We start from the raw sequence: 21800 nt of genomic DNA on the forward strand, positions 1-21800 counted from the left end.
TTCTGATGGCTAGAAGTCTGAAATCAGGATGTCAACAGAGTTGGTTCCTTCTGAATGCACCCAGTGAGAATCCATTCCATGCCGCCCTCCTAGCTTCTGGTGGCTCTTGGCAAACCTTTGGCTTGTGGACACATCACTCCAGTCTCTGCTTCCACATTCACATGGTCTTCCTGTGTCTTTATGTCTCAAATCTCCCTCTCCTTTCTGTGATAAGGATACCAGTCATTGGATTTAGGGCTTACACTAAAGCTAGAAGGATCTTACTCTGAGATCTCTAACTTAATTACATTCACAAAGACCCTATTTTTTTTATATTCAAAGGTACAGGGATTAGGACTTGGATATCTCTTAGGGACCACAATTCAGCCCACTTCCCCTGTGGTGTAGTTTTGCTGTTCTTGTCTCTTCCACACATTTTCTCTTAAGTTGTTACTTGAATCTAAAGCTTGATTAGATTCATATATCTTTTTTTTTTTTTTTTGGCAAGAGCACTTTATAAATTAAAATGATGTTTGGTGGTCACCCTTTTTGAGATGCTAACAGACTTGATGATCACTAGTCTAGATCCATTAATTAGGCTTTGCAAAATGGTATATTCTGGTTCTAGCCATTTTCTTTCAACCCCCTCTTGTCTAGCATTTGCTCTCACCACTCTGCCAAAACTAAACATGTCACGATTACTCACAGCTTCCACATTGCTGAGCCCACTTGTTCTCAGTTTGAGCCATATGTGGCCTCTACTGCATGGCATAGTTGACACTAACTTGATCAGCTTTTCTCATTTGACTTCCAGGAACTTTCTCAGGTCAATATAAATACATAGACATAATAATAATCGTGAACACGTAATGTGGATTTCAAGTTTGATAATGAGTAGGAAGGAGATGTGGCATACTAGAAGCATCAGCTAAAAGAGTCACAGTGGTTGCTTCCTGGAGAGAGATGGGCAGGATATAGGGATGGGGACCTGCTATATTTTGTTAAAAGCTTTTTAGTGCAATTTGGCTTTTTTAATAATGTATCTGTATTACTTTCGATAAAATTTTAAAATCCACTTAAGAATGGATTAGCCAGTGTAGTGCTTTTATTTTGCAATAGGTATGCCTAGCAACTATGTACTTCCTGTCCTTTAATGCCCTTGGACTGTTGTTTCCTGGGTTTGTCTGGTCTCTTTCAGAATGGCAGTTCGGAAAACCCTCATTCCTCCTCAGCCTCCTGAAGTGGCTAGCCCTCGAGTGGAGAGCTCTATGCGGAGTACATCCGGGTCACCTAGGCCTGCAGGGTGAGCACATAAATGTTATCACTCTTGCTTCCAACTGCTCATAATTGGGGAGGAAAAAGTCTAACACATGTGACAAATTTTACATAATTTGCCTATGTGCATCTTTTTACATCCACTTTCTAGCTGTGTGACCTGGACACATTGTTCAGCCTCTCTGATTATTATTTATGAAATAGCCGTATTTATAACATCTGCTTCATAGAATTCTTATGTATTTAAATGAAATGATGCATTTAAAGCATTAAGGACAGAGCCTGCCTCACAGTAACCCCCAGTTATTATTGCTATCAAAAATGGCATCATAGGGCACCTGGGTGTCTCAGTCGGTTAAGTGACCAACTCTTGGTTTTGACTCAGGTCGTGACCTCAGGGTCATGAGATCGAGCCCTGCCTTGGACTCTGTGCTCAGCACGGAGTCTCCTTGAGATAATTTCCCCTTCTGCTCCTCCCACTGCTCATGCGCTCACCCTCTCTCTCAAGTAAATTAAATCTTTAAAAGAAAAAAATCATATCATGACAGTAGTTAATATATGCTGTTTTCTTTATTCTTTTTAATTCCACAAGTAATATTATTTTGGGAAAGAGACACTATAAAAATATTTAAAATATAAAGTGAAAATCATTATCCTGTTCTCCACCTACCTTGCCAATCCACTGGCCAGAATCGTATAGATTGGTAACAGTTTTGTTAAGTATCTTTCCATGTATATGTGTACATATACACATGTAGATTGAGTCTTAAAGACAGGATCTTGCTGATTAGATTGTTATACATCTTGCAGTTTTTACTTATATCAGTTATAGCTTGCCATGGTGATGATGTATTTATCTACTTCATCATAAAATTTCATTCAAAAAAAAAAAATTTCATTCAAGAAAAATTATTGCCTTGTGTGTGCCAGGTACCATTTTAGAATCTGGGAATATAGAAGAGTGACTAAAACAAAGTCTCCATTTTCCTTAAGCTTATTTTCTAGTAGGTGTAGAGAAATATGTGAAGAAAAAGAAGGCAGTGTGAAAGGAATGTAAGGCAACAGGAGGAAGAGGTGATGCCATCCAGAAAGGCTTCTCTGAGCAGAGGTTTAAGAGCACAAAGGAACAGTCACATGCTTCCTGATGTCCAACTGCGTCAGGCCGAGGAGAGAGCAGGGGCCAAGAGTTTGATGTAGGAGGACATGTGGTCGTTACTTTGCACATTAGTGCAGAAAAGTAAAAATAACCATACAGGGGGAAGCTATGAAAAATTATCTTAATTTTAGGGGGTGGGGGTTGTGCTTATTCTATGACCTTTAAAATGTTATGAAAATACTCAAAACTCTTATCAGTTACCATATAGAGAGAAGTGAAAAAGTAGTAAAACTAATTATTTGTTACACTGTAATTTAAACACAAGAAACATTGAGAATTAAAGTTTTATTTCTTTCTAAAAGGTAATCAAGAGTAGTTGAACAGTGCTCGCTGCCTTCACATTGTATAACTCAGTGGTGAAGAGCGCAACAGTCCTTCCATGCACTGGTGAATTGTCATGATCCTTTCTAAGTTTGGATCTGCTTCTGACAGTTTATCCTTTGTCTTTTCAGTGGTGGCAAATTATCTCCAAGAGTTCCTTTAATGTGAAACTTTTTGCCAGCATCACTTCTTAGGGACATCTTCATCCTTTTCATCAAAACCCTCTGCCCTAACTAATGCATGGAATCCGGGTGCGCATTTCACAGCAGCATCTTTTAACTGTGCTAGTAGCTTCACCAGATAGCTTAACATTAATTCATCAAAATTAATTTATTAACTTTTTAAATAAACCAGCCTTTACTGGCCAGAAAAGGATTTGTTGTTATTGTTGCTTTTGTTTTTCATTCTCCTTGTAAGTGGCCATTTTCTTTCAGTGTGGCAGCTAACTTTAACACTTTGGCCTAAATGACTGGGATTTATTTATTTACTCATTCGTTCATTCATTCATTTATTTATTTAATAGTCATCAATCCAAAGTAGAAGTAAATAGTGCATTTCACCATAGTGGCTTTTTGCTGCTAGTGCAATTTCAACTAAAAGATGAGATGAGATGACTTTACTATCATCCTTTAATATTCATTGGCTTCTTTCTATGTGGTCCATACCATATCTTCATACAAGCCTAGAGCTCATCCTGTCTTCTCTTTGCTGTTGCCCATACCAAGTCTTTTAATCACATCCGATTTTATTTCCAGAATTACTGTTTTTTCCTGCATTTTTGTTTTTGTTGGCCAGTTCTCACTCTCTTTCTGTTATCCATTATTGTAAAATTTCACCTTATTTTATCACTGGGAAACAAGAAACAGCACAGCTCCACACTTTACCTTCTGCATAAACTGAATAACAGATGTGCAGTGACCATTCACAGACATACTTCAAAGGAAGTGATGTGATTGGTCGTAGATCATGATGCGTATCTGTTAGTTACATAGTGATTTGTGTACTGAGGAGCTAGCAGCAAAGTTTGCATAACATTGCATAAAGTTTATGTAACTACTTACAGTTAATATACAGTGGTAACTGAAATTTGAGCAGACTGGTGGGGCACTAGTGTAATATAGTTACACGATATAGTAGAATTCACACATCTCAGGATCGTACGAAGTCAGGACTGCCTGTATGTTAGGAATTCACAAGGAACAGCAAGAGAACAAGGGGATAGTTGAACAACATGGTTCAGAGATACAACTGAGGGCCAGATGATGTAGGGCTTTATGGGCCATTCAGAATCCTTTGGATTTTATTCTGGGTGAGACTGAGAGCCAAAGGAATGACATGGTTTGACTTATTTTTAAAGATTACTCTGGCTACTGTGCTGGGAATAAACTGCAAGAAAGCAAAAGTGGAAGCAGGGAGACCCAAGTGAGAGATGATGGAATCTTAGACTATCATAGAGGCTTAGACCAGAATGGAGATAGTAAAAGTCTTAAAGAGTTCAGATTCTGGATATGTATTGAAGGTACAGCTGACAGAATTTTCTGATAGAGAGAAGGGGAGAAACCAATGATAGCTAGGAGGTTTTGCATGGGAATAACAAGGGGAAAAAAATCTCTAAGAATTTAGTTTTAAATATTTTACTTTTGAGATCTCCAAGTGGTTAGACACAGCCAAGTGGAGATGTCACGTGTATAGCCCGCTAAAAAATTCCAAAGTAGATCCGTTTCTAGAATTGAAGATAGAGATCAGTGCTGGGGATTAAGTTTTGAGAATAATAAACAGATATATGTTTTTTAACACCGTGAGAGTAGAAGTCTACTGATAGTATAAATAGAGAGTAGAGGTGGTACAAAGACCATGCCTTAGGACATGTCATCTTAGGAGATGTAAAATAAAAAACTAGAAAAGCAGACCGTATTCCTGTACTATGTGATGTTCCCAGATGTGTTGGTGCCATAATTAGCCCTCCTTTAATGAACACTTAGGTTATTTCCATTTATTACTGTAGTAAACAAGTAATGCAGTGGATCTTTTTGTTTACTATTAAGCCCCTTTGCAGACATTTCTCTGGGATATATTTCTGGAAGTAGCGTTACTGGGTCAAATTACATGTAGAGTTTAAATTCTGATTTCCAATCACTGTACCTGTTTATATCCTCTTGAAATGTGTTCCCATTTTCTCCACGTTGTTGCCAGCATTGGATACTAAATTTTACAAATTTGGGGCGCCTGGGTGGCACAGCGGTTAAGCGTCTGCCTTCGGCTCAGGGCGTGATCCCGGTGTTGTGGGATCGAGCCCCATCAGGCTCCTCTGCTATGAGCCTGCTTTCTTCCTCTCCCCCTCCCCCTGCTTGTGTTCCCTCTCTCGCTGGCTGTCTCTATCTCTGTCAAAAAATAAATAAAATCTTAAAAAAAAAAAAATTTCTACTCTAAATTTTACAAATTTAATACACTACCTTTTTTGCTTAAAGTGTTGTAGGTTTTGTTTCTTTGGTTTTTTTTTTTTTTTTTAAGTAGCACTAGAGTTACTTTTAAAATGCTACGAAAAAACAGCGTTCCTGAAGGTGAAAAGCACTCTGTGAAGTACAGAAGTATATTCCTTATAAGCAGCAATATGTGCAGAAACTTGGGTGAGAGGGGGCTATTTTCAGAGTCTTTCCTGGACTGAGTATGGTTCCGAGATAGGTTGTGGAGGTAGGGCACTGCACAGTCAGGCACCCAGCTGGCCTTACTTGCAGTTGGCAGTCTGTTTCTGTGGCACCTGAAAGAAGAGAGCATTTGGACTGTGAAAAATAACTAGCTAAAATCAGAGCAGTCTCCCCACACTCCCACGCCCAAGTGAAAGGAATCTCATGTAAATTGCTGTTTTTAGGAATAGCCCAACTCATTCACTGATGAGTAATAAAAGGATCTAAATGTGAAGATAACTAAAATTAAAAAGTAGAGAAAGAACAACAAAGTATCCTCATTTGTTCAGTAAGAACACTTACCAGAAAAGCAGGACAGATGAAACTTATTTTCAAAATCTGACTATGAATTTAGATTATTTAATGACGGCAGCCCCACCTCAGTGAAGGAAAACAGAGATGAAATGCAGACTCCCAGGACTAAATGACAGAACATAAAGGGATGACACATGAAGGGACAGAACTCAGTAAAGATATAAAAGAAACCACAGAATGAAGGTAAAATTAAACTAGAAAACAGTGTAGACATAGAGGATAGAATTGGGGAAAGTGAGCAAAATTTTAAAAAGAAGCAAAGATAAAACAAAAACCATATGGAACATACTATGATACAAGTAAGATCTAAAGTACACATCAACATCTCAGAAACCAATATGTGATTTAAAATTGAGGACACATTAATATTATCATTAATGTATTTTTAAGTGGCACACAAAATTTGTGTATAATTACTGGCAGCTTAGATTCAGTAAAATACTGAAGTCCAGTGGTGGTGTTTAGAGATATTGCGGGGGGGAGGGTTAAGGGAGAGAGGGGGAGTTCTCAGTACATCTTTTGAAACATGAATATATTACCAATTCAAAGCCAAAAGATTAAGGAAAATTAAAATACTAGAAAATAGAAAATAGATAAGAAAGTAAATCTTAAAACTGTTCGAATAAATTTAAAAACAATTTTAAAAGAAGTCAGATAATAATATAAGCTATTACTTACGTAAGCCTAGGTGTTTTCTGTCAGTCACTAATTCATCTTCAGACTCTCTACCAAACCTCTCCAAATATAGGCAGATCTGTCAGATCTCTCAGTTCCATTTTTTTCTTTCTCCCTCCTAGAAGCCTTGCTTCTACCTAATCCAGTCTGCACTGGTTGCTCTCTGGACTTGGTGCCCAGCTATTATCCCTGGTGTTCCTTTTGTCCATCATGCTCTGAATTCCCTTCAAGTTATCCCTGGTGCACGTATACATTTACTTTTCCTTGGTTTACTGTCTGATTTATTAGAGCATCTCTTTTGTGGTAGAGAAGGAGTATATAAGATGTCAGGGGTTTTTTGCATATCAGAAAATGGCTTTATTCTGCCATCACTCTTGTAGCAAGAATTACTATCAAACTCCACTCAGTGAGCCAGAGACCCTTGTGGTGTTAGTGAAGGACTTGCCCCTCATGTAGCTACCCACACTGGAGAGGACATCGATCAGCTGGGGGCTCAACTCCAAGCTCAAACACTGTGCAGTGCACTCACTCTTAAGTCTATTTTCTCTTTGTTGTTGACATTGGGTAAATTATATTGATCTGTCCTCAACCCTACTGATTCTATCTCTGCTCTACTACTGACAGTATACAGTGAGTTTATTTGGTCAATTGTATTTTTTAGTTCTATCATTTACATTTGGTTTTTTTTATAATTTTGATTGCTGAGATTGTTTTGTTTTTTTCATTTATTTCTAGTGAATCTGTCATAACTTGTTGAAGCACTTTTATGATATCTGTGTCCTTATCTGATAATACCTTCATCATTCATCTCCTATTCAAGATGTGATTTTCCTGGCTCTTGGTTAGATGAGTGGTTTTCTGTTTGGACCTGAACATTTATGGTCTTATAAGACCCTGGAATTTATTTATAGCTTAATGTTTTAGCAGTTCTCCTCTCAGACGACCCAGTTGAGGAAGAGAAAACATTGCCTCCTTACTGCCAAGGGGGGGACTGAAATCCAGGTTCCCTGCTTGGCCTCTTTTGACACCACTTCAGTGGTAAGATGGTAGAGAGAGGATTGAGGTGCCTCGTTATGGCCTGGCAAGTGTGAAAGTCTGGGGTCTCCACAGCATTTGCAAGAGAGAATGGAGATGAGACCACAGTTGTTTCTGTGGCGTTTCACTGGGGTAGAGCAGTTACTGTCTGAAGGTTTCCAATCTTGCTGAGCTGCTCCTGTCTTGGTTCTTTGGGCAGACTTTTCTTAGGACTTTTGTCTGTGTCCTTTGACATTTCTGCATTGTAGTTCTCCAGGACCCAGTCTGAAACACATGAGGCAAAAAGGAAACCCAAGGAATTCACTGCTGTGTCATTCTTTGGTCCTGAGGTCCCTAGCCAGTCTACCTTCATCTTTCAACAGCTATTCTATTTGCATTATATGTAATACTCATGATTTTCAGCTATACTTAGCAGGAACAACAGGAAAAAGTAGATCTGTGCCATCTTTCCATAAACAAAATTCCTACCTGCACTCTTAAATAATACAATGGCTGGGAGAATTTGAAATTGGAAAATCTCTTTTTCAGGGCGCCTGGGTGGCTCAGTTCATTAAAGGTTCAGCTCTTCATTTCAGTTCAGGTCAGATTCTCACTGTTGTGAGATGGAGCCCCATGTTGGGCTCAGTGCTCAGTCTGCTTGAGATTCTCGCTCTCTCTTCCTCTCCCTCTGCCCCTTCCCCGCTCATGCTCGCTCGCTCTCTCAATAAATTAATTAATTTTTATAAAAGTCCCTGTTTCTTTGTAGGTGATATCTTCAACTTATAGCATTCTCTTTTGAAGTTCTTAATATGAAAACCTGTAGATGTATAGCAAAATAGAGAAAACAGTATTCAACTAGATTTAATTTTTAATATTTTGCCATATATTACCTTTTTTATGTAATTAAATTACAGAATTTTACTTTTAAATACTTTCTTGTGCATTTTGACAGTTTAATTATAATATGTCTAGGCATGGGTTCTTCCAATTTTTCCTACTTGAGTTAGTTGAACTTGAAGATAGACTGAAGTTTTTCATCAAATTTTAGGGAATTTTTGGCCACTGTTTCTTCAGATATTCTTCCTGCCCTTTTCTCTCTGCTTCTGGGACTCCCATTATGTGTATGTTGGTTTACTTACTGCTGTCCCAAAGATCTCTGAGGCTCTGCTTATTTTTCCTCTTATACACCCCCCCCTTTTTTTTTTTTTTTGTTTCTCAGACTGGATAATCTCAGTTGACCTATCTTTGAGTTTATTGATTACTTCTAATGGCTGCTGAAATATGTGGGTTCATTTTTTAAACTGCCATTTTTTTAAAAGTAATCTCTATTCCTAGCGTGGGGCTCAAAGCACCCCAAGATCAAGAGTTGTGTGCTCTCATTCTTTTTGCAACTGTGTAATAATCTGACAAAATCTAATGTGACCAGACTCATTTAGCTATCTGAAAGAACTGTGAGATTAATTTGCTTCAGAAGAAATTCTACATTGTCTTCTATCTAGAGGACACATCTCCCGATTTGCCACAGGATCACTATATAGTTTTAAGTAATTTATTTCTCATCACTTGGAATCTCCTTTTCATCTTTATAATAATGATCCTATACTTGAAAAACCCCTTTATTCCGTAAATTTGTGAATCAATAAAGTGAGGTATTTTTCAAAAAAAAAAAAAAAGAGTTGTGTGCTCTACCAACTAAGGCAGCCAGGCACTCCTGAAATATACTTTTGAGTCCTGTTAGTGGTTTTTTTTTTCCTTTCAGCTCAACTTTTCAACTGCAGAATTCTTTTTTGGCCTTTTTTTTATAATTTCTGTCTCTTTATTAATCTGTTTGCTGAGACATCATTTTTATGCTGTTCTTTAGCCATGATCTCCTTTAGTTCTTTGAATATATTTATAATAGATAAATTCTTTCACTACTAAGTCTAACATCTCTGCATCCTCAGTGACAGTTTTATTGCCTGCTTTTTTCCCCCGTGTTTGAACAGTGCATTCTTGTTTCTTTACATACCTAGGAATTATTGTTGAAAATTGGGCATTTTAAACAGTATAACGTGGCAGCTCCGAAAATCAGATTCCCACCCCTCCCCAGGGTTTGCTGTTGCTGTTTGTTGTAGTTGTGGTTGTTCATTTAGGGACTTTTATAAAATAATTCTTTAAAATTGATACCTTTGTCGAGTGTGACCACTGAATTTTCTACTGTATTAGCTTTGTAGTCAGCTAATGACTGAACAGATTTTGTTGAATGTCTGGAACCAACAAGTCTCCTGTGTTTGCCAAGGACTTCTGTGTGTGTCTTGGGATGACCCATCAACACTGAGGCGCAGGCAGTTTTACATCTCTTTCTTACTTTTTTCTTCCTGCTTGCACAAAACCTCGTACTCAGCCAGAGGTGAGAACTTGTGTCCTTCTCAGTCCTTTCCTGGCATAACCACAGTCCAGGGTATGCACATCGTCCTACATGTGTATGTTGCTTCCCGAATTGTCAAACAAATTGGAGCTTTTCAAAGCACCTGTGGACATTTCATTCTCCAACTTTTCTTTTAAAGTTTTTTGGGTAGTTTATTGTTTGCCCTACCTGTTATCATCCTCTCATTCAGCATTTACATCTAATTTTTACAAACAAACTCTGTAAGGATAAAGTTATTTACACTGAACAAGCTGGGTCAAATAAGACAATCTTGCAAATGGGAACAACCGGACAGGTTATATAATGAGAGTTCTTTGGTAAAGAACCCCTCTGTTAGCTGCCAGGCTGCTGGTTTTCACTGTGAGCATGGACTGTTGGTATGCATGCCTACCATGGCGGTGGAGCGCAAGTGAAATACATCAGAGTTTGCTGGTCTTACTGAGGTTCAGCTAATTTTCTTGAATAATTTTGCCAGATTATTAATTTCCAGAGTTCTGAAGAAAACATTTGGCATTTTTGTCAAGTTTTTTGTTGCTTTTATGTAGGAGAATTTTCAGAGATTGTTACTCCCACATTTTTGCTGATGTTTCTGGTTGTTTTATCTTTTAATTCTCTTCAATTCCAGAATAATCCTAAACTGTACCCAACCCCTATATACTTATTTTGAAATAATTTAAGACTCACGGAAGTTATAAAGATAGTACAGAAAGTTCCCATGTACTCTTTACCCAGCTTCCCCCAATGATTACATATTACATATCCCTTGTACTTTGTCAAAATGAAAAAATTGGTGGAGTGCCTGGGTGGCTCAGTTGGTTAAGCATCTGCCTTCAGCTCAGGTCGTGATCTCAGGGTCCTGGGAATGAGCCCTACGTGGGCTCCCTGCTCAGCGGGGAGTCTGCTTCTCCCTCTCCCCCTCCCCCTGCTGGTGCGTGTGTGCACACTCGTGCTCTTTCTTTCATGAATAAAGTTATTACAAAGAAAAAGAAAAAATTGACATTAGTACAATGCTCTTGACTAACTATAAACCTTATTAAAATGTCACCAGTATTTTTTCCTTTGGTATATACTACTTTGAAATTTCACCCATGAATAGATTTATGTAACCATTATCATAATCAGAATGTGACTCTGTTTTGTTGCCACAAAGACATTCCCTTATTTACAATCACACCCTTCCCCCAAACCTAACACCTCACCGTGTAGCTGTGCCACCACCAGAATTTTGTCATTTTGAGGGTTTTATGTAAATGGAATCTTGTAAGTTACTTAGGTTATTTATATAATTATCTATATAATTTTATTTACATAATTTATATATCTGTATTTTTGGAAGTTATATAATTTATATATTTATGTTTTATATAACTATGTATCTATATATTTATTTAATTGTATATTGTATATTTTATAAATTTATGTAATTATATAATTATATACCTAATTATATCTATATGATTATGTACATAATTTTATGTTTATATATAAATTTTATATTTATGTAATTTATATTTTATATATTTTATTTATATAATTATATAAATATTTCTTATACAGTAACCTAATGATGCTGGCTGATTTTCACCCAACATAGTACTCCTGAGATCCATCCAAATTATAGCTTGTATCAGTAGTTCTTTTTAGAGTAGGTAATGATACATCGTATGGATGTATCACAGTTGTTTATCCATTTGTTTTTTGAAGTTCATAGGGGTAGTTTCCAGTTTGGGATTATTACAAATAAAGCTGCTACAAACAGTCATGTACAACTTTCTTGATAGACATACATTTTCTTTTCTCTGGGATAAAAATCCCAAGAGTGCAGTTGCTAAGTTACATATATTTTTCATTTTATAGGAAACTTCCAAACCGTTTTTGCAGAAGTGACTGCACCACTTTAAATTCCCACCTGCAGCATGTGAGATCCTTTTATTCTAAAACCTTGCTAAACTCATTTATTAGTGCTAGGAGTTTTTTTGTAGATCAAGTTGCTCCACATCCTTTCCTGCGCTTGCTGTTATCAAGTTTTTAAATTTTCTTTTCACGATTCTGATAGGGGTATGGTGTCCTATCATTGAGGCCTTAATTTGCATGTCTCTAATGGCTGATGGTATTGAATATCTTTTCATGTGCCTGTTTGTCTCCTGAATATTTCTTTAGTGAAATATCTGTTCATTATTTGTGTTTCTTGCCCATGTTCTGATGAGATTGTATGTTTTCTAGTATTGAGTTTATAGAGTTCTTTATATATTGTGAATATAATTCTTTTATCATACATACATGTTTTGGTTTGTATGTTTGTCTTAACCATTTTTTTTAAAAAGATTTATTTATTTATTTATTTATTCGACAGAGATAGAGACAGCCAGCGAGAGAGGGAACGCAAGCAGAGGGAGTGGGAGAGGAAGAAGCAGGCTCATAGCAGAGGAGCCTGATGTGGGGCTCGATCCCATAACGCCGGGATCATGCCCTGAGCCGAAGGCAGACGCTTAACCGCTGTGCCACCCAGGCTCCCCTGTCTTAACCATTTTTAAGTGTATATTTCATTGGTGTTAAGCATACTCTCAATACTGTGCAACCATCTCCAGATCTTTTTGATCTTGCAGAACTACAACTCTACCCATTGTTCAACCAGTCCCATTTTCTCTACCTCCCACCCCCTGGAAGCCACTATTCTACTTTCTTTTTCAATGAATTTGGCTACTCTGGGTACCTCATATAAATGGAATTAATATAATGTGTTTCACAAATTTTTTTTTCAATCTGTGCCTTGTCTTTTCAACCTCTTGAAATGGTCTTTAGCAAAGCAAAAGTTTTTAATTTGATAAAACCCAATTTATTATTTTTTTCTTTTAGATTGTGCTTTTGGTATCATGTCTAGAATCTCTTTACATAAACCTGGGTTTTTTTGTATTTTTTATAAAACTTTTATAGTTTTACATTTTACACTCATTTATGACCCGTGTTGAATTCATTCTTATGTATGGTGTGAGGTTTTGTTTGATGTTGATTTTTTTGCCTTTGGAAATCCAATTGTTTTTGGCCTTGAACTTGAGGGGTACTGTTTTATATTGCTTTTCCTATCCTGAATTTTTAGGATTAGTACTATAAGTAGGTAAGTCTTTACAGCTATTAAATGAAATATTTTACTGGGGTGCCTGGCTGGCTCAGTCAGTAGAGCAAGTGACTCTTAAATTCAGGGTCATGAGTTCAAGCCCCACGTTGGGTGTAGAGACTACTTAAAATTTTTTTAATTTTTTTTTTTTTTAAGATTTATTTATTTGAGGCTGTGCCTGGGTGGCTCAGTTGGTTGGGCAGCTGCCTTTGGCTCTGGTCATGATCTCAGGGTCCTGGGATGGAGCCCCAGGGCAGGTTCCCTGCTCAGTGGCAAGGCTGCTTCTTCCTCTGCCCCCCCCCCAACTTGTGCTCTTGTGCACACTCTCTCTCTTAAATAAATAAATAAAATCTAGGGGCGCCTGGGTGGCTCAGTCGTTAAGCGTCTGCCTTTGGCTCGGGGCGTGATCCCAGAGTCCTGGGATCACGCCCCGCATCAGGCTCCCTGCTCTGCTGGGAGCCTGCTTCTTCCTCTCCCACTCCCCCTGCTTGTGTTCCCTGTCTCGCTGCCTGTCTCTCTCTGTCAAATAAATAAATAAATAAAATCTTTAAAAAATAATAAAATTTTAAAAAAATAAAATTAAAAAAAAAACGGGTTTCTTTATTTGAGAAAGCATGTGCATGTGTGTGCAGATACAACTGGAGGGAGGGGCGGAGGGAGAGAACCTTGAAGCAGACTCCCCACTGAGCACAGATCCTGACTCGGGCTCGATCTCACAACCCATGAGATCGTGACCTGAGCCGGAACCAAGAGTCAAATGCTTAGCCAACTGCAGGTACCACAAAAATAAAACCTTTAAAAAAAATTTGTTTTACATTAAAAAAAAGTTTAAGAAGAATTTATAATGACATGAGTGAATACTTCTGATAAAACTGAAAAAAATAGGACATACAGTTTTAAACATTAAATTTGTAGCTACCTCAGATTCCTAGAGTATTCTGATAAAATATACTGGAAAATTGTAAAAGTGATGCCTCTGGGTAGAGGGCTGGGTGTGTGAGGTGGAGAAAAATTATTTTCAATTTATTTTCTTTTGGATCTTTGCCATGTATGTGAGTTTCCTCTTTTATTAGAAATAGGTTTACAAGAAACTACAAAGTGTAAGTACAATTGTGATTTAAAAAAAAAAAAGAAATTTCCTAAGACAACATATGCGTTAAAGAATTCTGGGAGAAAAAAAGACACTACCGTAGTGAAAATTGGTTGCCTTTTCATGACGTGACTTTAAGTGATTTTGTTAAAATGTTGTTTTCTAAGTTAATTTTATTACTGCTTATAAAATTTGGTGGGGGTGGCACAAGGAAAAGATATTTTTAAAACTTGAATTTCCTTTAAAGCTTACCTTAAAGTTCAACTTCTAGAATCAAGTAATAGAGTCTAAGTTGTGCTACACATTGTACAAAAAGACCTGGACAAACACCCACCCTCTGAGATGTTTGCTACATTATCTTTGCTTTTGTGTTTCAGTGCCAAGCCTAAGTCAGAGATCCACGTATCGATGGCCACTCCAGTTACTGTGTCCATGGAGACTATGTCCAGTCAAAATAATGATCAGCCCGCCATTACAGTCCCTCCCACGGCTCAGCAGCCTCCACCGACCATCCCAACCATGATCGCAGCCACAAGTCCCCCATCACAACCAGCTGTCGCCCTCTCAACCATTCCTGGAGCAGTCCCCGTCACTCCCCCCGTCACTACAATTGCGGCTGCCCCTCCACCATCAGCTGCTGTAGCTGGCAGTCTCTCCTCTGTGTTGGGCCCTCCGGTACCTGAGATAAAAGTTAAAGAGGAAGTGGAACCAATGGACATCATGAGGCCAGTCTCTGGTAGGTTCATTCCTGGAATTCTCTTTATTGGCATGTGTTTCCTCTTTTCCTGACTTTCCTCGAGGGCCAGACTCTTGGGTGACCCTCAGTTGTGAAGCCTGACCCGTTGGTGCCTGTTGTAAATTTGCATGTCATTCATTTTAAGAAGGGGACTGCTAGGCTCCTTTCGAAACTAAAACCATTTTTGCTGCCCTTTTAGCATCAATTTTATTTCTTACCAGAATCATAAAAAAGATGAACGTTTCCCCAAGAATATCCTTAAATAGAGCTTCTGTAGTTATATTGTTTTCTATTTCTCATTTTGGTTTGAGCCTTCTGTCTTCTTTTCTTAGTTAATGTAGTTAAAGCATTGCCTGTTTTGTTATGTTATTGTTTATTCTGGTGTCTGTTTTATTTATTTCTGATTTTTCACTGTTATTTCCTTTCTCTGTTAAATGTCAGTAAATTCATTTTCTAGTTCTTTGTGGTATAATGTTAAGTTGTTTATTTGAATATTTTTCCTTATTATAAGCATTTATAGTAGAAAAAAATTAAAAATATAAAAAAGGGTCAAAATAAGATCATAGCTAAGTGCTAATTAGTTACAATTTATTCCCTGCCAATTTTTGTTGCCCTGTTACACAGTGAAGCAAGATTTATGTTGTTGAAAATACTCTCTTGATAAACTTACATGTGATTAGTAAAATCATAAAACTCCTCACTGCTTTCTTTGCCTCCTCTCCTCGACTCTAAATTTCCAGTGAGTGAAACACAGGTCGCTTTGGAAGTTTTCTTTTTGTTCGTTTGTTTATATGTTAGTAATTTATTGAGGAATGCTGCTTCCCCTGACTACAAAAATAGCATTTAATGTACAAAATTTATGAAATACAGATAAAACCAAAGTGGAAGGCAAGTCATTTTGTTTTCTAATGAGCCAGCGCTGCCCTCTTACCATTTTGGCGTAAAGACCTCCATCCCCCATGCTGTTTGTTCAGTAAGAGGTGTGGTTGTGCTATGTCTGCAGTTGTTAAACCTGCTGTTTGCTTTCATTTATTATGCCATGAAATATTCTTCTACCTTACCCATATTTAGCCTCAGCACTTCATTGAAAGACACCGTGGATAACCCAGGAGGGGAAATGAAATGTTTTCAATTTTACTGTTCTTCTCTCTTGATTTGAGTAGTTCCTCTTAACCTCTCTCTGCTAGGAAACTGGCAGTAATCACGCCTTAAACTGTAGGGCTCTATGCCATGTACTGATAATACAGCCTTATATAAAACAAATAACATCTCCGTCATCTTGGGGCTTACATTTTAATAGGGGAGAGAAACCGTCAAATAAAGCCGTGACAAAATACACATATACCTCAGGGAGATTGTGGGTTCGTTTCTAGATCACCACAATAAAGCAAGTATTGCAGTAAAGTGACTATCACAATAAAACAAGTCAAATGAATTTTTTTGATGTCCCAGTACATAAAAAAGTTATGTTTACACAATACTGTAGTCCGTTAAGTATACAAAAGCATTATGTCTTTAAAAACAATGTACATACTTTACTGAAAAAAGTTTATTGCTAAAAAATGCTAACCATCATCTTAGTTTTCAGTGAGTCATAATCACTGGTCACAACCACCATAACAAATATAATAATGAAAAATTGTGAAATATTGAGAGAATTACCAAAATGTGATACAGAGACATGAAGTGAGCAAATGCTATTGGGAAAATGGTGCTGATAGACTTGTTTAACATAGGGTGGCCACAAACCTCCAGTTTTTGAAAAAAGCAATATCTGCGATGTGCAATGAAGCGGAGCACAATCAAGTGAGATATGGCTCTATAAGGGAAAGTTAGGGCTGGGGCTGTGATTTTAAGAAGAGCTTTAAAGGAAGGGCCTCACTGAGGAAGTGATCTTTGAATAGAGACATTAAAAAGATGAAGTGCTAGTCATTAGGGTATCTGGAACAAGAACATTCCAGGCCCTAGTTAGGAACAAGCCTTGTATGCTCAGAATAGCAAAGACAGTTCAGGTAGTAGACAGTCCAGGGATAGTATGTGGACTTCATAAAATCATTAGGGATCCAGGCTCCTACCACCCCTAGTTTGACCCTCATGCTTTTGATTCACGATAGCTGCTAGAACTCTAGCTATCATATCTGAGTTCTAGGGTGACAAGACAAGGAATAGAAGGTCACACCTTTTAAGGGAACTTATTAAAAGTGCTACAGCACACTTCTGTTTTCATCTAGCCACACCTTATAAAGGAGGCAAGTAAATAGAGTCTTTCAGCTGAATGGCAGTGTGTCCATCTAAGTGTGAGAGGGTCCTCCTTCTAAGGATGGTGAAGTTGTGGTATCGTAGAAAGCAGTCAGCACCCTCTGCCATAAGTAGAGTGCTTAGCACAGTGCCTGGCACATAGGAAGCCTCCATAAGTGGTAGTTCTCTTTTCTATCTTCTTAACCATTCTCATTGGTTGGAAATCAAGTAAAGCTTTCCATTATTTTTGGATTCTCATACATGTATGTGCTCTTTTTCCTATGACAGCAGTTCCTCCCCTGGCTACCAGCACTGTGTCTCCGTCTCTTGCATTGCTGGCTAACAACCTGTCCATGCCTACAAGCGACCTACCACCTGGTGCCTCCCCAAGGAAAAAGCCTCGAAAGCAACAGCATGTGATTTCAACAGAAGAAGGGGATATGATGGAGACAAACAGCACTGATGATGAGAAGTCCGCTGCCAAGAGTCTTTTGGTGAAGGCTGAGAAACGCAAATCTCCACCCAAGGAGTATATTGGTAATGGTCACTTGGGCTAGCTATTGTCATGTGACGCTTTCCCACTTAAGTCAGGAGTCCATCCCTGAGGCTGTTTACATAATCAGGTTTCACTTAGGGATCACTTCTTGGAGTTACACCTTGAGGACTCTTGACAATATATAATAAGTTATTTAGTACCTTCCTTTTCTTTTCTTCTGAATAGATGAAGAAGGTGTGAGGTATGTCCCGGTGCGTCCAAGACCTCCCATTACTTTGCTTCGTCACTATCGGAACCCCTGGAAGGCTGCTTACCACCACTTTCAGCGGTACAGTGATGTCCGGGTTAAAGGTTAGTTGCATGAAATTGGTCTTTCGCTTGACTGTAATGTGATCACAGTAGAATAGGAAACTAGAATTATAGTTTTCTAGTTTCCAGAAAACCCAAGGGGTGACAGGATGACTTCTTTAGCTCCCGGGGTAGTTGCGGAAGAAAGAGCTGTACTAGGTGGTTATTTGACATAGTCCACATTAGTCCCAAGGATGTCAGATGTACATACATTGTAAGCTCCAGGAAGTTTATTTTACAAAAGACCTTTTGCTTAACGTATGGGAAGCTCTTAAAATAGTCCTGGGCAAGTGCTGAGTAAATGGTGGTGGTGGTGTGCTTGAGAATTACATTTTAATAAACCCACATATAATAAAAACAGCTGATAGTACTTTGCAAATATTTACAAATATTTCTACTGATACGCTTTAAGTATCTTTAATCTCAGATATAATCATTGCACAGAGAAGAGTAAGTTTTCAGAGAATTGGTCACATTCCTCACTCCTTCACATAAATTCTACTTGGAAATTTCTCTGAGGGTTTCCTTGAAGCCTCAAGATGAGTCAGAGTTGGATGGTATTTGATGTCTGCAAGCGGGGGTGAGGGTTCTGACAGTTTAGTCTCTGAGTGGAAGTACAGAGGTGGCTGCACTTCCAGCAGTTCTTCCTCATGAGGTACCTTGAGCTCTGAAAATAAGCTAGATTTCCAAAGGCCAGGGAGTGGTGGCCTTTGATGGAAGAAGGACATGGGCTACTAAACATCTCTTCACATCACAAGAATTCCATATCATAGCAGGAAAGTGTTTTAAAGTATTGCCTGGTAACATTTTAAGCCGTTCTGAAGGATTGTTACCGCTTTCTGGGACTCGTTCTTCAAAAACTACCTGAGGAAAGGTAATGTGACAGCTGAAAGTATTGATACAAATAGTCTCTTGACTGTTAAACTTTATTGATCTGCTTTGCCCAAGCTTTAAAATCATGTTCATATAAATAAATCAAGATGGAATAGTGAAAATTGGTCAGGTAAAAGAGAAACCAAAGAACAAAAAGTGCAGGAAATAAACAGAAAGCAAATAGTAATATGGCAGACTTAGCCTTACATATCAGTAATTACTTTAAATAGTCTGAACATACCAATAAGACACCAATTGTCAGAGTAGATGGACAAAAAAGACCCAGTTCCACTCTGTCTTTAAGAAACTCACTTCAGATTCAATGACGTAAGTAAATTGACAGCTACAGGATGGAAATTATATACAGTGCAAAAATAAAGCAGGAGTGGCTATGTTAATGCCAAATCAGGTAGACTTCAGAGGAGAGAAAATTACTAGAGACAGAAAAAGACATTACATGCTAATAAAAAAAAAAAAGTACAGAAAACAGAAATGAAGAGAATATATGAAGCAAGAATAGGACAGCTAAAAGGAGAAATAGGCAAATGAGCGATGGTAGTTAGAACTTCAACACCCTGCTCTCAGCAACTAGTAAAACGATGTAACAAAAAATCAGCAAGGACTACATACCACCACATCTAACAGACCTTTATAGAACACTCCCAACAGCAGCAGAATAAACATTGTGTCAGGTGCCTACAAAACATAAAGATAAACCATATTCTGGATCATAAAAGAAACTTCAACAAATTTAAAGGAATTGAAAGCATACAGGGTATCTTCATTGACCATAATGGAATCAAACTAGAAACCAGTAAGAAAAAGATAACAGAAGAATTCCTTGAAAGCACAAACTGCCAAAACTCAACCAGAAGCAAATAGACAATCTGGTTAGTCTTAGAACTCATGAATAAAATGAACCCATAGTTTTGAAGCTTCCAAAGAAATCTCTATTTTCAGATACTCTAACTGGGAAACTCTACTAAACTTTTAAAGAGGAATCAACACCAGTTCTCTATAATCTCTTCTAAAATATAGGAGGAAGTATTTCCATATTAATTTTATGAGGCCAGTATTTCCCTAACACAAAATCCAGACAAGGAGAGTACAAATATAGAAAACTAATTATCAATATCCTTCATGAATATAGATCCCAAAGTCTGTAACAAAATGTTAGCAAATTAAATACAGCGACATATAAATAGCAGTTTATATCTTGATCGAGTGGGGTTTGTGCCAGCTATGCAAGGCTGGGTCACCATTTGAAAATTAGTGATTCACCATTATTAACAAGCTGTATTAACTTCCTAGGGCTGCCATAACAGAATACCACAAATTCAGTGGTCTAAAATTACAAATTTATTCTCTCAGAGTTCTGGAGGCTAGATATCCAAAATCAAGGTATCTGTAGAATCATGCTCTCTCTGAGGGCTGTAGAAGAAAATCCTTCCTTGCCTCATTTTAGCTTCTGCTGGTTGCCAGCAGTCCTTATTATTATTTGGCTTGCAACTACATCATTCCAGTTTCTGCCTCCATCTTCACATGGCGTTCTTTCTTGTATCTCATCTCTTTCTCTGTATTCTTACAAGGACATCTGTCATTCATTTAGGGTCCCCTCTAATTCAGTATGACTTCTTCTTGACTCACTTATATCCGCAAAGGCCCTATTTCCAAATAAGGTCACCTTTATAGGTACAATGGTTAGGACTTCCAATGTGTCTTTTGAGGGGACACAGTTCAACCCATAGCAAAAGCTAAAGAAGAAAAATATGTATGTCAAATAATTTTTCTGCATCAGTTGATAAAATTCAACACTTTTTCATAATCTCTCAAAAACAGGGAAAGAAGACTTCCCTAACTTGATAAAAAGTCTGCAACAAACCTACAACTATTATTATACTTAACAGTGAAAGATCAAATGCTTTCTACCTGAGATTAGCCAAAAGATCAGGCTGTACTCTCTTCTCTCTCTCACTACTCTTACTCAGCGTAGTACTGGAAGTTCTAGACACCACATAAGTCAAGAAAGAGATAAAAGACTATATGGGTTGGAAAGGATTAAATAAAACTGTCTTTATTTGCAAATGATATCACTGTCTCCATAAAAAAATCTTAAGGATTCCACCAAAAAAACCTCCTGAAACTAGTAAATGAGTTCAGCAAGGTCACAGGATGCGATGTCAGCACACAAAAATCAATCATAATTTTAGATATTTGGAATGAACTTGTGCAAACCGATATTGAAAACATAATAGTATTTGCGGTTCATCCTCCAAAATGACCTTTTTAGGTATAAATCTAGCAAAACATTACAGGATGTGTTTGCTGTAAACCGTAAAATGCTGATGAAAGAGATGTGAATAAATGAAGAGACATGCTGTGTTCATGGATTTGAAACGTAACATAAAGATGTAATTTTCCCTAGATTGATCAACAGGTTTAATACAGTTCTACCAGACTCACCTTTAGAAAGGTTTTTGTAGACATAGTAAATCTTATTCTAGACTTTATATGAAAGGCATAAAAAAAAGTAGAACAGCTAAAATAACCTTGAAAAACCAGAGATACCATTTTTTCTGATATTAAAGCATATAGTTTACAGTAGTTTAAACAGGGTGGTATTTGCAGAGGGATAGATAGATAAATAGATAGATAGATACATATAGATGACTAGAATGGAAAGTGCAGAAATAGACCCACACAAATATGCTCAACGGAGTTTTGACCCAGTGAAAAAAAATTCAGTGGAGGAAGGAGAGTTATTTTCAACAAATGGTGCGGGACATCCATAAGTTAAAAAAAAAAGAGCCAAAGACCCTAACTTCATCCTCACACCCTGTATAGAAGTTAACTCAAAATGAATAATAGGTTTTTTGTTTGTTTTTTTAAAGATTTTATTTATTTATTTGATGGAGAGAGAGACAGCCAGCGAGAGAGGGAACACAGGCAGGGGGAGTGGGAGAGGAAGAAGCAGGCTCCCAGTGGAGGAGCTTGATATGGGGCTCGATCCCAGGACTCCGGGATCATACCCTGAGCAGAAGGCAGATGCTTAACGACTAAGCCACCCAGGTGCCCCTG

General features: G+C 37.7%; 1 protein-coding gene and 1 non-coding gene across 13 annotated transcripts in view; one reads left to right on the forward strand and one right to left on the reverse strand.

The window, feature by feature from the left end:
- The window catches only part of SAP130 (Sin3A associated protein 130), a 78406-nt gene that overhangs the window by 42521 nt on the left and 14085 nt on the right, over window positions 1–21800 (forward strand). For 8 of the 12 annotated variants that reach the window (XM_034654325.1, XM_034654321.1, XM_034654326.1 and 5 more), the window contains 4 exons: window positions 1178–1282; window positions 14409–14767; window positions 17294–17542; window positions 17727–17852. In XM_034654325.1, coding sequence (XP_034510216.1) covers window positions 1178–1282; window positions 14409–14767; window positions 17294–17542; window positions 17727–17852 — 839 coding nt within the window. The remainder of the gene's footprint in view (window positions 1–1177; window positions 1283–14408; window positions 14768–17293; window positions 17543–17726; window positions 17853–21800) is intronic. The other 4 variants (XM_034654330.1, XM_034654333.1, XM_034654332.1 and 1 more) reach the window with 2 other exon arrangements.
- Window positions 6778–6926, reverse strand: LOC117801282. The gene has a single exon (XR_004623796.1). It is a non-coding gene; the product is annotated as a small nucleolar RNA SNORA62/SNORA6 family (small nucleolar RNA).

Source organism: Ailuropoda melanoleuca, chromosome 2 (genome assembly GCF_002007445.2).
Source record: "Ailuropoda melanoleuca isolate Jingjing chromosome 2, ASM200744v2, whole genome shotgun sequence".
Taxonomy (NCBI): Eukaryota; Metazoa; Chordata; class Mammalia; order Carnivora; family Ursidae; genus Ailuropoda; species Ailuropoda melanoleuca.